The sequence below is a fragment of the Protopterus annectens genome, chromosome 14.part0, assembly GCF_019279795.1.
Source record: "Protopterus annectens isolate FY-2018-M chromosome 14.part0, PAN1.0, whole genome shotgun sequence".
NCBI lineage: Eukaryota > Metazoa > Chordata > Ceratodontiformes > Protopteridae > Protopterus > Protopterus annectens.
The window spans coordinates 1,054,835,217-1,054,851,331 of NC_056748.1; the positions used below are offsets into that span (position 1 = coordinate 1,054,835,217).

Sequence of the window (16,115 nt, forward strand, 5' to 3'; positions counted from 1 at the left end):
TGCAATGCATTTTATTGTAATTTTTGATCATATGTCATTAAAATGATTGTTTGGAAAGTCAATGGCATTTTCTAGCATGTTGTTGTAGAAATAGGTTAATTGATGCAGAAAGTTGATTGAACTGGAATGAGGTGATTAGACTCTGTAGATTGAAGGAGATAATTTTAAATATGAAATGAAGGAAGAAATTAAAGAATGTACAAGTAATATGCAGAGGAAGAGGTAAGATGTGAAGTAAAAGATCATGCCATAGAGCTACAGAATAAATTCTGTGATGATGATTTAACACTTCTTGGGCAGGCAGGAAAAGTTAAACAGATCGAAATTCTCTTAGACAAGAAATAACTTGCCTGGACAGACAGCTTTACATTTCAACTGAATATTTAGTATATTTAGCCTTTTAATAACGCAGTTTGGATGAATTCAAGAGATGTAGACTTGTTCAGATCAATGCCAATGCGGAGTAACAGTATTTCTTAACTGAATTGAACAGTGCAAAGCTCAAGTTACAGTCCATCAGTTTCAGTGCAGAGTAACTTCCCATCCCTAAGCTCTTGTCAGGTTGTTATGAAAGAGGAGGTATCAGGGTCATTCCAAGATAAAGATGGATGTGGAAGATAAGTATGGAATGGTCCCCTCAAATGGTGTGATCCCAGTTATTCTTATTAGGGCTAATATATAATTATCGACTATGGCATTTGTAAGGCCAATCTATAACCAAATGGGGACAGATTAATTTGAGCACAAAAAGGGAAATTGCCTAGGCTTAAAATGACCTGCAAGGGCAGCAAGCCTAGTACTTATCTAGGAACCTATAATGGTAAAGATTGTACAAACGGATTCTAACACCTAAATCTGGACAGGAAATAATTATGTGAATTGGTCATGATGAGGAGGCTATGCACTTTCACCCAGGTGTTGGAATTCATCAGATCAAGTGCCAAGAGTGTGCACCCTTGTGAGGGTTGCAAAAATTGTATAGGTCTGTGTGGAGGGCATGATGTGTGTGATAAGAAGGATCCTTAGTGAGGGTTGCAAAAATTGTATAGGTCTGTGTGGAGGGCATGATGTGTGTGATAAGAAGGATCCTTAGTGAACAAAATCCTATTTATAATACTAAACTCACATCAACTGCTGGGATGTGAGTGCATGCAGTCTGTGTTGCACTGAATTAAAATCATGTAAAGAAGAGTAGATAAGCAAACTAAGTGAAGTTATTAAAAGTAAAAATCAGCAAATGCCTGCAAATTATGCAAACAATAGCTGCATATAGAGTTATGTATGCAAAGTCCCATAATACAGTAACACTGAAACTTGAACAAGATGGACAAAGGCTGAGGAACGGGAGGCACACTGGGCCTTGGTGGGTGTTGGAACACATACATTACCTCATACCTTTTGACAGGCAGGCTTGAAACAGCTGGCTAATGACAGATAAAAGTGGAGACAAAGCACTAGTACTTCATTGGTGCAAGGTTTTCTTTATATGTTGCAGAGCTACTGGTAATTCTCTCTTCCTTTCCTTTATCATATTGAAATATGCGATGTCCACATCTTGCTTTCCTTCACTTACCTGAGGTTTGTCAAATATATTTTGACATGTCTTGCAGGAAGCAGCTGAGCTGTCCTCTCTGAAGCCCCAGCTTGACCAGCTGGGAATTCCCCTCTATGCTGTTGTAAAAGAAAACATCATGACAGAAATACAGAATTTCCAGCCGTATTTTAATGGGAAGATCTTCCTTGATGAAAAGGTATGTATATTAAAACTTGCATACTTTTACATTGTGTGTTAAGTATAGCCTCGTTTACTTTGAATCACTTGCTGTTGCTCATGACATAGAGGATTATGATGAAGTCTCCAGTTATAACCAACTTACCCTGCATTCAGATATAATGCCAAGAAATTCACTTGAAGAACAAAACTCTTGATGCATTCAGTAATGTGATGAACCTGCTTACCACAAAAAAAGTTTGATATTTGGAGATTTCAGACCCCCCAATTAGTTGGAGTGAATAACTTCCTTAGGTTTGTCCTGTGATGCCTTTTGTCCCGTATATACTTCATTGTTCATTAATCTGAATGTTGTTGATGGAATTTGAGTCCAATGGGTCTAGAGAAACTTCCGAATTACTTGATTCATTACTTTGGCTGTTAGTGGAATTTTCAGGACCTTACTATTGACACGAAGAACAATCTTGGAAAAATATTCATCTGATGATTTCACTGGCAGGTTGAAGTAGTGTTTAGACTATATTATACAATAGGGTCTTAATTTTCTTCTTTTATAATGATGTGGCCTCCTTGGGTAGTGATGAGGAAATAGGTTTAGTTTCCTTAGAGAACTGAGGGTGAATTTATGGAGACTGCAGTGCATTTTATCAGTGCAAGTACTAGGTTGCAAATATATAAAGACTTTCTCAAAATAAATTAAAATGCCATCTGTAAATACTGTAATTCTTGCTCCTTTCCACATAAGTATTAACCTGTAATTCACAAATGTTTGATGGAAGTAAGAGGAGTTCTTATGGGGGGGTGAGCAAATGTGTCTATATCATATATTCGAAATTCCAAAATATCGAACACCATATGTTCGAACTTGGAATTTCAAATATTGATAACATCGAACGCTCAGAATAGCAAATTTTTTCCCAGGGAAAAAATTTGCTGTTCTGAGAAACATACACACAACACAAGCACACCAAAATAAATAAACCACACACATACAGTTAACAAAACTTAACCCCACACTAAACCAAACGTACATTACTAACGATCCACTTACCTTAACCTGCACCCTAACCCTAAGGTTCGTAACTATTGCACACACACCCTACAAAACTATACACAAACAAAGCAATTAATACACACACATACAGTTAACAAAACCCAACCCCACACTACACCATACATACACTTACCTTAACCCGCACCCTAACCCTAACCCTAAGGTCCGTAACTCTCGCACCACAGTGGAGGAAATAGTGAAGCCATGGAATGGCCCACCGAAATCTTGCCCTAGGTAAGATGTTGATGTTTCGGGGCTTTGCTATTTTCATCATTCGATGTTGTGGGTTCGATGTTTTAACGTTTGACGTTTTACTACTTTGGAATTTTGATATAGACCCGAGCAAATAAGAGGACAGTGGGAATCTTTGTCTGGTATCCTGAACTACTTGTACTGGTGTTTGAGGTTATACCAGTCATGACAAGGCATGTAAAAGCCAACATATGAAGGGTTGCTGTTGTGTTTATAAATGATTGAAAATTTATTGTGTCTAAGAGCATAAAGGTAATGCAGAATTGGTACCCTGCCAAATCCTTTTTATGCATCAAGAGCAAATACATTTTCTGTTGTATTTGTATTCAGTGATATACTAGTAGCTTTTATGTTGTAGATAAGCACTGACTGAAAGAGAAAAATTAGGCCCGAATATTTGTTTTTATCTTGTGGCTAGAATGAAGATGAAAATCGAGATATCAGAACTGACTATTGATATTGGCCAGTAGACTTTAATAAGCTTAGGGTGAGCACCAAGCTTTATAATAAATATTGTGGTTGATTTCTAAAACTGTGGATCAAGAAGCCCAAACTTTAAATGTTGTGGTTGATTGATTTAACTATACACCACAAAACCCAGCTTTTATAATGAAATTATACAGTGAGACTAGGGACTTATTTTTTATTTCTGGTGGAAGACCACATTAAAAACCCATCAAGACTGAGTGCTTTTGAGGGTTTCAGTTTATTATTTCATCAGTCATTTTTTATAGGAAAGGTATAAAATGTGGAAACATTCCTACAATGGGACCAAGCCAGGCCCAGAGGAAGGATGCCCCCCTGTTGTAGAAGGAATAGCAGTCCACAAAAAAAATCACAAAAACTGATAGGCCAAAGAAGAGCCATAATGACGGACTATTGAAGATAAGAAAGAAATTATATATTGTTACTATCATGCAAGAAGCCCAGAATTTCTAGACACAAATTGTACAAAAAGATTAAGATAGAAATTAGAGGAAAGAAAAATACTACCACAAGAAAGACTGTCAGAAGCTTCCAATAAAATTGTGTTCATTAATACTACAGATTTGTGAAAAACATGATCTGAAGAAGTACAAAAATATAAACAAAACCTAGAGATTTTTGAAAGGTATAAAAAGAAATATTTACATGGGAAAGATTTGATATGATGCAATATTTATGCAAAGTCGAAAGCCAAATTAATCAATACAAAAATGGCAGCACCAAAGATATTCAAAGAGAAATACAGGCAAAGGCATCCAGATATGGACAATTTCACAATAAAAAATATCACAAACCGGGAAAGTAGAAAAGAAGATTAGTATAGTAGTTAAAAAATAGAAGTTGAAGTTATGGAATACCTGTGAAGTGAGGGATTTGGGGTAGAAGGTCTAACACAGGTTACATCACAGCATGATGGAACGAGTCCCCAAAGTAAGAATAAACAGGAAGATCAGGTGACATCTGAAGAAATATGGACATGGGAAAGAAAGAGATTTAATATAGTATACCTGTGCAAAAGAGATAGAAAAACTAATCAATATCAAAAGAGCAGCACCAAAGATATTTGAAAAGAAATACACGCAAAAGAATCCAGACATTTAAAACTTTACAATGCAAAAAAATAAGAAGACAAAGGAAAAGTGGAAAAGATTAGAAACTGAGAAGTTAAAGAAATAGAAACTGAGGTTATGGAGTACCTGCGAAGTGAGGAATTTAATGTAGAAAATCTAACTGAGGAAACACCACAGCAGGATAGAGCAATGGACATCCACGTTAAGGAGAAACTGTGGAATGGGAAGCAGTGGGTCAGTTGCTATATGAAGATATTTTGGAGCCTTCCACAGGAAACCACTATAGATGTTCACTTGGAGCTGGACAGCAAAAGAAGGAACAGGAAATTTTGGGAACGCTGATACAGTCAATGTTGAGGAGTGGCCAGTGAGTTCCCATATGACAGAGTAGTGGATGACACAGGATGAAATTGAAGAGAATGTGCCACAGGAGGATGCTATAAAACTTTCTATAGGAAGTGCACAGGAAATGGAAAACAAAAATGTGCCCTCAGTTTAGAAGAAAATGAGCTAAGAGAAGAGTTGCTTGATTTAATAGAGATGGATAGACATATTAAGATCAATGAAAGAAGGTCAATAAAACCCCAAAAGTTAGAAGTTTGAATAAAACAAATGAACACAGTAACAGTCGTCCATAGAGATCCATGTGATTTAATGGAATGTATTACTGTGCCACTAAATTAATAACGGATAAAATTCTACCATAAAAGCACAGGATAGTATGGGAAAGGAAGGGGAGAAATCAGATACCATCATGGATTGAATGGGGGTCCTATGACCATAAACTGAACTTGGAGCAACTCCATGGAGTTGTCCGGTTTAACTATATAGGAGGTGATAGAAACACCGTCTCCTTTGGTTCTCACACATTCAGTTTGCGGTATGAAGGTGTGGAATGCATTGTAGCCTTGCAAGGCTGGGGTGTTCTCTTAGGCCTTGAACCAGGTTTCTGTGAGTGCACAGACATCTACATCTTCCAGTGATAGGAGTGATTCCAGGGCGTGCAGTTTTTGGTTGAAGCTCCTAGCATTTAGCAGCATGAGCCTTAGTTTGTTATGACTAGCAAATTTCACATTGTTTGTTTGAGACCTTTCCTAAAAAAAAAGGCACTATGAGGGAGGTAAGAGCCTTTTCCAGCAGCCGAAAGCCTAGAGGTGCCAGGTGCAAACTGTCTCTGGTAAAGCAGAGTGGTTTTGCGAACATGGCTTTTGAGGCTGTCAAGAACTAGATCCCCTTTGAATGACACCAAAAATTAAGCCAATTATTGAAATCAATCATTTTTTGTTTGTACTGTCGCATGATTCTACATGAGGGTAGTATGCTGCTCAAGGCTAGGGACATACCTGCCTTGGATGCATATTCAGAGAGCGCAATCATGGCTGTATTCATTTAGTCCAGAGAAGTTCATCTCAGATCGTTCACTTTAACATGAACTATGACAGAATCATAATGGTATTTGTTGCTGAGAGACCTGATTGCATGCATGATCTGACGAATCCTGGCATTGGACAGGCAGCTGACGGTGACTTTCTCATTGTCCAACCTGATGAGTGTGACATCCGTGTGTCCCACTATTGAGTCTGCAATGACTAGAAAGTTTGTTTTTTTGAGTATTATGCCTTGCAGGCTTGGTAGGTGAGACAATGAGGTTGCTTGCTATGTGTCATGCATGATGTGGGAACTATGTAGTTGTAGCAATCTGGTGTTTTGGAGGCCTCTGGTGTCTTGGTAGGTTTTTTGAGAGAACCTCCACATATGGTGTTTTTTGTGTTAGATGCATACTATGTGTATGAGTAGTGGTACTTTTGTGCACGTGTAGTGGTGGGTGGGTTGACAGCCTTTTCCGTGTTACTGTTTTGAATGGAAGAGAGCATGGATTCAAGATTCTTGGTGTAGCTGCATCTATCACACACTGTACAAGAGTGTTGTCAGTGTACACGAGGCAATTGCTACACTACCTCAAGAGACCCAAGTCAACAAAGCTGGCAGGAGAAACGAGGGTGGTCCAAATGTCCATAATGGTAGGTTGAAGACTTATTACTAAGGGAGCCTTTTCAGGATCGATCAGGGAGGAGCTCAATGGATGTATATTTCTGCCTGGGTTTTTTTTCGGCAGTTTATTAGGTTTAAGCTCATTAACACTAAAGAATGTTTAAAAAAGCAGAAAATCTGCAAGGAGACTCTAAATAATGTTTTAAACTGCTAACAAATCGGTTATTTTAACACTGGCTGGAAAAGCAGAACAGATTGCTTTGCAACAGTGAAAAGTACCAGCAAATACTTAAACAGTGAAAATAGCAAAAAAGAGTTTTGTAATCAGTGAAAACAGCAATAAAATTTGATTTAACAGGCACAGTAAGGTAGACAATTGCAGTACAACAGTGTAGTTAGTACACAGTATATAAATACAGTATTAAAGTAGGCAGAAGGGAGTAAAAAAGTGCAGTAAATAGTATAAATAAACAAAAAAAGGAAACGTATGGTTTATGGGAAGCTCATAAGCCTCTAGTCATCTGGTATAACAGCTTAGAGTTGTGGCTGGTAGCCCATCTCAGCTTCAGTGATCATCTTTTTATTCACTATTGTAGTCCTCCTCTATAGGATTTCCTGTGGGCAGGTTAGCCCGTGGCTGGCCTGACTTTTCAGAGCTGTAGCTTCCTTCATTTTCCTCAGCTAGCTGCTTCCTACTCCAACACAAGAATGTCAGCAGTGTTTTGGGGACATTAGCCCTTGTCATCTTTCTTGCTGCAACAATCAGTACAATTGCATGATGCTTGACCATTATCAGTCCAGTGATTGTCATGCACCAGAGAAAGGATAACTACCATGCAGGGGGAAATGTTTGTAGCTATGTTAGCAGTTCTTATGTCTGGTAGTGAATCTGATGCTGAAATAGTATAGTTATGCTTCTTAATAACTATTGGAAACATATTCTTCATAATAGCTTTTATTCCCATTGCCTGCATTGTGCCAGGTTCACTTCAAAGATAATCAGAAAGAGAGGGAAATCTCACTGGAAGTTTGCAGCTCAGAAGAGGGTGCATGTCTCATTCTACACCACCATCACTTCATTCAAGGCCTGCAGGAATCTGTTTCCAAAACACAAATATACTGAAAAGCAACATAAGGAGAAGTGAATGGAAATGGAAGGTAGTCCATCTGATGCCACTGGTTTCTGTAGGTCTAGCAATAATGAACTTAGGGCACTTTCACAGCACCTAACTTTGTAGTTGGTGTTATTTAAGGCCTCTGGCATGAACGCTTGCAGACTCAGGTATTTCGTCCCAGATAGAAGCTATCAGAGCTGCCTGTGAGGCCTCTGTGCAGGTGGTGTTCTCTCAGTCTTAGTTTGTGAGGAGTTTCTTGGAGGACTCAGCCACCAATCCATGAACCAGGGACTTTAGGGCAGTTTCTTTGGAAAAGCTGAGGCATAAAATTTGGTAGACCAGACTAGTGTTTGCTATCATGCTTTAGCCTTGGTTGAGTGGGCATTCAATCCATTCCACTTCCAAGTCTTCTACACAGCAGTTGATGTCCTGACTGAAATTACGGTTGCAGTATTAACATATTGGGTTTGTTCACTGACATAATGCCACAGACAATAGTGGCAGATTAACTGGCTTGTATTGGCTAGTTCTATTATGCTTCTGTTTGAGTGTAACACAGAAGGCAACTTATTTTCACTCTTCACCTACTGAGATTGTCTACTTTGGAGAGACATTCTGCAAAATGAAAGAAAAGTTTTACTGGAAGCCTCACAGGCCAAGGTCAGATAGTTTTCATGTGCTTGCTTGAGCCTTGAGTGCTAGCTGTATCTCTTGTAAGTGATGTCCTGTGGAGGATACATTTGTTATGGCATTTTTGAAGCCAAGATCCCCCCTTCTACTAAAAAATCTGACCTGATCTACCAGAGCCAGAATTCCCAAAGGTTCTTGCATAAGAGCCCTTTGGTTGGTCCAGCTATTGTGTTCCTGGGTTTCAGCAAGGATTCTGTTTGTTTCCATCCAGGAACTCCATACCCAATGGCAGGAAGAGTAGCATTCTCAGCAGACTTATGGAAAAATGTGTGTACCCCTGCTATCCTGGCATTCAGAGCTTGAAATTGCCCGATCCATATGCTGTACCACCAGCAAATTCTACTATACATTGCGATCTAAGATGAAGGTGATCACTGACAAGGGTCTGAAACAGGAGATGCTTGAATTATGTGACCTTTCAGCACAGTTTGCCAGGCAGTCCAAGAAATGGGTTTTTATGCATTGGGTACATCTTGTAGGTCAAAAGCTACCGGGTCAGTTATTCAGGGAAATGCCTGAGTATGCAAAGCGTGTGAACCTCTGCCAAACCGTGTGAAGGCTGAGCTCCTTAATGCATGTTTTGATAAGGATCATCTCTTTGGAACCTCTCCTTGAAGGGGTTTTCAAAAGATTGGTGGGAGAAAAGCTGTGTGTGCAATCCATCAAACAGCTTTTTAATTCACAGCCACCTAAGTTAAACAGAAACTACCCAAGCAAATTGTGGTAGTTATAACTTTAAGCAAGTGAAAAGTAAGGCAAGTGAGAATAAGAAGGGCAAGTTTAGGAGTAAATGTTAAGCAAAACCTAAAGAAAATCATGGAGGCCATTAGGGCCATGACTCAGCTTTGCTACCTCTCCCCCTTTGAAAAATCACACTTGGGCCCTCCCCATTGCCAAAAGCAAACGCTGTCCCTCTTCTGTCTTCCTGGACAACAGGATGGCAGCCAAAAAATGGGAAAGCAATATTTAGGGCTTGTGGATGCTGAAACAGGGGTGCAAATTGAAATTCTAGACCAAAGATTGAGCATGTCCTCTCAAAGCTAAAAGACCGTGGGCATGGTCTCGCCTCTGCTAAAAGATCTGCAGGAATAGGGGACTTCAGTTAGGGTACCCAAAGCAGAAAAAAAAAGTTCAGGATTTTACTCAAAATTCTATCGATTGACTATAGAAGAAGGCATACAGAGACATTCTAGATTTGTCCAGACTGAACAAATTTCTAATTACCCCAAAACTCAGAATTTTGACTCTGCAAGGCCTCTACCTCTCTTGTCCCTTCAGGCCTTTTTGGTTGCCCTGGACATGAAGTTTTACCTAACTATATATATTCCATTAGCAAGGAATCAGATTTTTTTTTTCTTTTAAGATTTGAAACAGAGATTTTTAATTACCTATTTACCTTCTTGCCTTTTGTCAGCTGCACATATGCTCCATACAAAATGCCTACCTCCATTAATAGCTTATTTTGTGCAGGACAAAGGGCATCCATATCTACCCAAAACTGGGTGACTGTCTCATTCAAACAGGCTCACTGGCGAAGATCCAGAAGTCCTTGAATTTCACCCTTCATTTACATGTTTTCAAGAACTGGGTCTTTTGTTCAACATAACCAAGTCAAACTTGACACTGACAGAGAACTTTTGGTGTTGGGGGGCACTGTTGGGTATAGATTTAGAGAAGGATTTCCTTTTAGAGGACAAGAGTATTGTCTCTGATTGTCTTTAGAATGCCCTAGAGAAGGATTTGATTACAGCAAGGGATTTCCTTGGAGATTTGGGTTACTGGACAGCTTGCATCCTTATAGTACCAGTGGGAAAACTACACAAGAGGAAGTTGCAGGGATACCTTAGAAGCACATGTGATGGCCTCTCTACCCCGAGCCGGTAATCAAGGAGCCTCAATTCTCACCACTGACATCGGTGAGAGATGGTCACTAAAACAGAAATGGATTTACACAGTATTTTCAGATGCAGCTCTCTGCATCAAGCACCGTTTCCCCCAAGAGCACACAGGAAACCCACTCCAGACCTGGAACTTGACTATCTGTCTCTCCAGATCCCAAACATGACTCAACTTTGGAGCACTGTGTCCCAGTTTGAAGTAGCAGACACACCCACACCTGGGTATTTGATTTTCACACTCACTCACTCACTCACTCACTCACTCACTCACTCACTCACTCACAGCTGTGCCCCTTCTGCCCAGACTATAGGTTAACCACACTGCCACCAGTCAACTACTCTCAGGCTGTTACAAGGGTATCCAATTATACTGAGTAAAATCGATAGTAATATAAATGGTAGAGTGTAACCAAAGCAGCAAGTCTTTTCAGAGTGGCCATTGCATCACTAAAATAAGCACAAGTACTCTCAAGATGTTAAAAATACACTCTAAAAGACCAGCCACAATGAAATGTATACAAAATGTAATAATAAAATAGACATATAAACATGAGAATACTAAGTATACAAATACAATAAACACCAGAGTTTCAATCACAGGAGAAATAAAAATAACACAGTTGGACAGATTCAAACAAAGAAACAACAAAAAACAATACTTATCTACTGACCGTCTAAAGAATAATTGTTCCCTAGCTAACTTAATTAATACAGCAAGGCAAGATTAGATACTGAGATGCTTAATTCAACAAGGCAAGGTGATGAGCTTCTAACTAAAACTGAACTAACTAACTCAACTAACTGACTGTGATAACTGACATAGATCTTTATACCAGGCTCCAAAGAAAAAAAACTAAACTGCTGTGAGCGTTCCATATTTTATCACCTGACTCTGGTACAATACACATTCAGAGCTTTGCTAAGATCTGTTACAGTATTTGAAAATTATAGAACAATTTTGAAAAATTCTACTCTTCCCTTCCAGAATTCTTTGTTTAAACATAAACATTTAATCAGTTATAATAACACTTTTGATACATTTCTAACACAAGCATCTGCGCAAGTCAGTGTGATGGTCAAATGACACAAAATTATTTACAAAATTATTTACAAAACTCCAGCTAACTATGCTGGCATACACATGCACTGCCCTATTCTCCCTGGCACAGATGGCAAAACCCCACATCGTCACAGCACATTGTCAATGCTGCCGGTTCTTATCAGCCCCATCTTTATCCTACCTTGCATAAAGAACTCTCATGTTGGAAAGTGCAGCAACACTTCATTCTGGAGGTGCTTTTCAGACTAGCACAGCCTACCCAGACACTACCCACAGTTTCCTTGACCTTAGCTTGCAGATCCTATATGGAATACCTAAACATTCTGGGCATATGGGACAAAAGCATGAGTAAGAATGTATGGCTATTATGCTAACATAAAAAGCATTCAAACAGCTTAGTGTATAGTGTACACTCTAAATCCTTGCAGACAATACCACAAACAAAGGGGGGGGGGCACTCCTACATTCTGTGAAGATTAGTTATGTAGCCATGAGAGATGGGAAATTGCATTAGGAGTCAGGTTTGACCCTCAGAATGGCCTGTAATTCTCAAGAGAATTTTGTAGCAAACTGAACAGCTTGCAGGTAGACCACTACACGTAGATGTTGACCATGGAAGTCTTCCTAGAGCTAATCAACAAGTCCGGTGTGCCAAAAGTCGACTCTCTCCATTCTCCAGAAAACAGGTAGCTGAGAAATTTCTGCTGCAGAGCAGCAGCTACAACAACTTGGAAAATAGGTGCCTTCTCCCTAAATTGGGCAGGTTTATTTCTCTTTTTACCGTTGATCCTCAGAGTATTCTAAACAATCAAAGGGGACAGGGTATTTGTCATACTGAAACAAGCTCTTTATGTGAAAGATGTAGTTACACTATGAAATTGGAAGCAAGACTGTCACATAATGACAAATCAAATGTCAAACTGGTTGTCAGCACACATACACTTCCCACACTAAATAAGGACATAGCACATAAACCCACTTATGAGGAGGTACTCACTAGTAACTTACTATAAGATCAGAGGGCTCCCAAATGGAAACCACCTACTTGTATAACAATGCAAAAAACATCTACATCAAATAATAACACACATCAATGTCTCAACAAATAGGCCCATAAGGCATAATACCACAAAACCTAATGTATTAGTCATAGGTGACTCCATTGTGAGACACACAGATGTTCCCCTCACCAGGCTGGATAAGGACCAGGTTACAGTTAGCTGTCTGCCAGATGCCAGGATCCTTTGTCACTCAACCGCATGTACCAGTATGACTCCATCATAGTTCATGTGGGGGGTGAATAACTTGAGATGTACCTGACTGGACTATATCAAGAGAGATATGACTGAGCTTCCAGACTGTGTCGCAGGCTAGTATAAGCCTAGTCTTAAGAAGCATTCTACCAACTCTAAAGGTGATGCCACAATGCAAACAAAAAATGATTGACTTTAACAATTGGCTTAGCTTCTGTTGTCAGTCTAAGGGGATCCAGTATCTGTCAACCTTGAAAAACTTGGTTGACAGGCCACGCTGCTTCACCAGACATGGTCTGCACCTGTCTCCTCTAGGCTTTCGGATACTGGCAAAGGCATTAGCCACCTCTATTCTGCCTTTTTTGGGCAGTGTCAAAATAACCACTCAACATAACAAAATCCTCTGTAGATAAACTCAGAGTACTGGTGCTTAATGTTTAGAGTCTAGACAAGAAACTGCACTCCCTGGAAGCACTTTTCACTTTCTAAGATGCTGACATTTGTGTAGTCACTGAGACATGATTCAAAGGCACAGAAAGCACCATGGCAATGCAGGGCTTCAATGCCTTCTATACGTTCAGACCACAAACTGAGCATGAAAGAAAGGAGGTGTATCCATCTTCATTAAGGATAAGTATACCTCGAGACTAGTCAAGCAGTATGACTCTCTTGAGCTACTCCATGCTCAATTAATTATAGTCAAAGCCCCTACCACATTATTGCTAACTATAGATCCCCCACCATGAAACAGAAAAAGCATACTTGGACTTACTGGAGTCACTTGCCATACAGCCCAACACCTTACTCATGGGAGATTTAATTATCTTACCATCTTACTGGGAAACGTACACAATCACAAACGTGGTGGCTCAGAGGTTCTTGGACTTTCTCAGTGCAAATGCTGTGGAACAGCTAGCCAACACATCCACAAGAGGCTCAAATGTCCTGGCCATAGTACTTTAACATGGGAGAACATTGCACTGCCCCGATCAGACCATAAATCAGAATTCCTCAACCTGTTATCTGAAGAGAGAGACCCTTGTATTCCTGTTTTAACCACAGTCTCGCGAACTGGCTACAATCGCATCTGTAAGACATGGAAAAGATATGGATGGACCTTATTAATAAGGACATAGATAATTTACAAACTATGGACCACACCCGGTTCGGATTCGTTAAAGGTAGATCATGCCTGTTATAAATGGTTGACTTCCACTGATGATTGCAAATTGGGAGCAATCACGGAGTCCCCAATGATGTTAACAGAGACTGCCACTTCTTTCTGGACATAGGAAGTCGTTAACTACCATAGATCCTTACCTCTGCGAACTTCAGTCACCTACCCACTGACAATTGTGGCAACTTGGGATAAATGTGGCTATGCTTGTAAGGGCTCCAGGGCCGTTAGCCTAGTAACCTTCTGTGAACCTTTGATAGCCCCCTTTTCTCCTCCAGATCATTGGTTCTGTTGCCTGCTAAGTCTAGCAAGGGAACAGCCAAAAATCATAACTCATTATGTGGACTTCATGACGTAGAAAAAAAGATTTCCCGTACACCCCATTCTGACCACCCTAAGGATAACTGTCCAAATGATCCAACTCTCATGTCAGTTGGACAGGTTTTTAGAGAGCGTGTTAAACTTTGTGGAGGAGGTTAGAAAACCAAGCACAAGTTTCCCCTTTGGTGCTTATCTGAAGACCGACATCCAAATGCAGTTTGTGTTACTGTTCTTTATTACCTGTCAGACCTTGACAACACAGGCCTATGTTATGCTTCCTTAAAGGACTATGCTTTTGGTATCTCAGTGTGCCTTACTCTGCACCTCCCTTCATATTCCCAAATAACAGTAAAATGTTATCTAAAGGAGGTGTTGCATCTTGGACTGCTTAGAAGGAGGGTTGTTCCACCATCTGTGTTAATTGTCTGTTAGAGAAGCTATCCATGCCTCCTGAACCAGTTGATCCAATCCACATCCTGTAACTGTTTACACTGAACTCCACAGGCATATTTTCTTCAACAGCATTTTGCTCTCTGGAAGCTTAAGCATTTCCCACTTCCAACAGTAGAGTGATTCTTATCTTCAGGTCTCATTGCAGTTTTTTCAAACAGCAGATGGATCTCTCCTCTACAGCAACTACAGATGCTATTTTCAGTTATAAAGATTGTTAAAAGTTCAATAGTTTATACATTAAGTTAGCGATTTCAATTTTTTTTCTTATGTTTTTCTCTCTGATTTTCTTATTCTCTCACTTTCTATCAAAAAATGTTTTCCATTCCCTCTTTGTACAAGTAGTATTACTGGTTTCATTGTCTTGGGAAATATTTCTGTAATAGATTTTTCTAGCTGTATTCAAATTTGTCTAATCATTACTGTGTTTTATACAGTTAGGCCTTTCCAAGCCTGTAATTCTTAGGCCTTTAGGTGGTGGTAATTTCTGGTGACTTTGTGTTTAAGTCACCATGCTGTTACCTTGACAGTGAATATTTGTTATATTTTTCTGGTACTTACTGGTGGTACTTCGCTATTGTTATAAAGGGTAAAGAAAAAGCCTCTGTGTTTCAAAACTATTAAAAGTATGGTCACAAACTTTCGCCAGACAATCTACACAATCTTTTTGTCATATTCCTGGGGTCAGAACATTTAAGGGTAGACTGCAGTATATGTAAAAATTCCAGTGAGAGAATACTCTTACATAGGTGCAATAAGTTGATACTGAAAGATTTACTTAAGAGATTCTATTCAGGATGGTAATCGACCAAAAAAGAGGAAGGGGAAATGGAAGCATTCAGAGGATGACAACACCTTTCCCATCACTTGCTAACACCACATTGGAGTCGTCTCACCCCCATCAACTGGCTCCCTCTCATACTTCTGTATTCTATTAGTTTCTAGACTCAAGCAAATGGGCTGCTCTTAATCAGCTCTGAGGAGAAGACTAGCTAACAACTTTTGAGCATGAGCTATCAAAACATATTCACTTTAGGCCAGCTTGATCTGTGTCCTGTAGATCTTTCAGGATGGTACATGGTACTACAGTACCTTTGTATTGGGAGAACATGATGATGATGGCCTGCTTGAAGACCCAAATGGAATTAGATATAGTCTTTGTGCCTCCTGTTCCTACAGAGACTTTGGGCAAGGCTGCACTATCCATATCAAAGGTTCCTATGCCTGGTCAAGTACTGGCACTGAGACCATCGGGGGTGATAGTTGACGGTGACCTTCACAGTGGTGCTGGATTCCTCTGTATATTACCACTGAAGACAATTACTCTGGCAATGATTCCCACTAGGCCAGAGATGGTCTGCTCTGAAGCTTTGATATCAAGGTTGACCTGATATCATCTGGGCCATTCGCAGTGTCAACATTTTTGGCATACACACTTTGGTGCCAAAACCCTGGCTTTCAGTGCCAGCTCTGGGCTCTACTCTGGATGCTGTGAGATCAAGGGATTAGTGCTGACACTGTTGTGGGTGGGTCCCTTAGTTTTTGATGGTCTTGGTGCCTATTGC

The 16,115-nt window shown here is 39.8% G+C and overlaps 1 protein-coding gene across 1 annotated transcript in view; it reads left to right on the forward strand.

Annotated features, from left to right (window-relative positions):
- PRXL2A (peroxiredoxin like 2A) overlaps nucleotides 1-16,115 on the forward strand; it is a 441,868-nt gene that overhangs the window by 194,529 nt on the left and 231,224 nt on the right. The window contains exon 4 of the mRNA XM_044056873.1: nucleotides 1,611-1,751. Coding sequence (XP_043912808.1) covers nucleotides 1,611-1,751 — 141 coding nt within the window. The remainder of the gene's footprint in view (nucleotides 1-1,610; nucleotides 1,752-16,115) is intronic.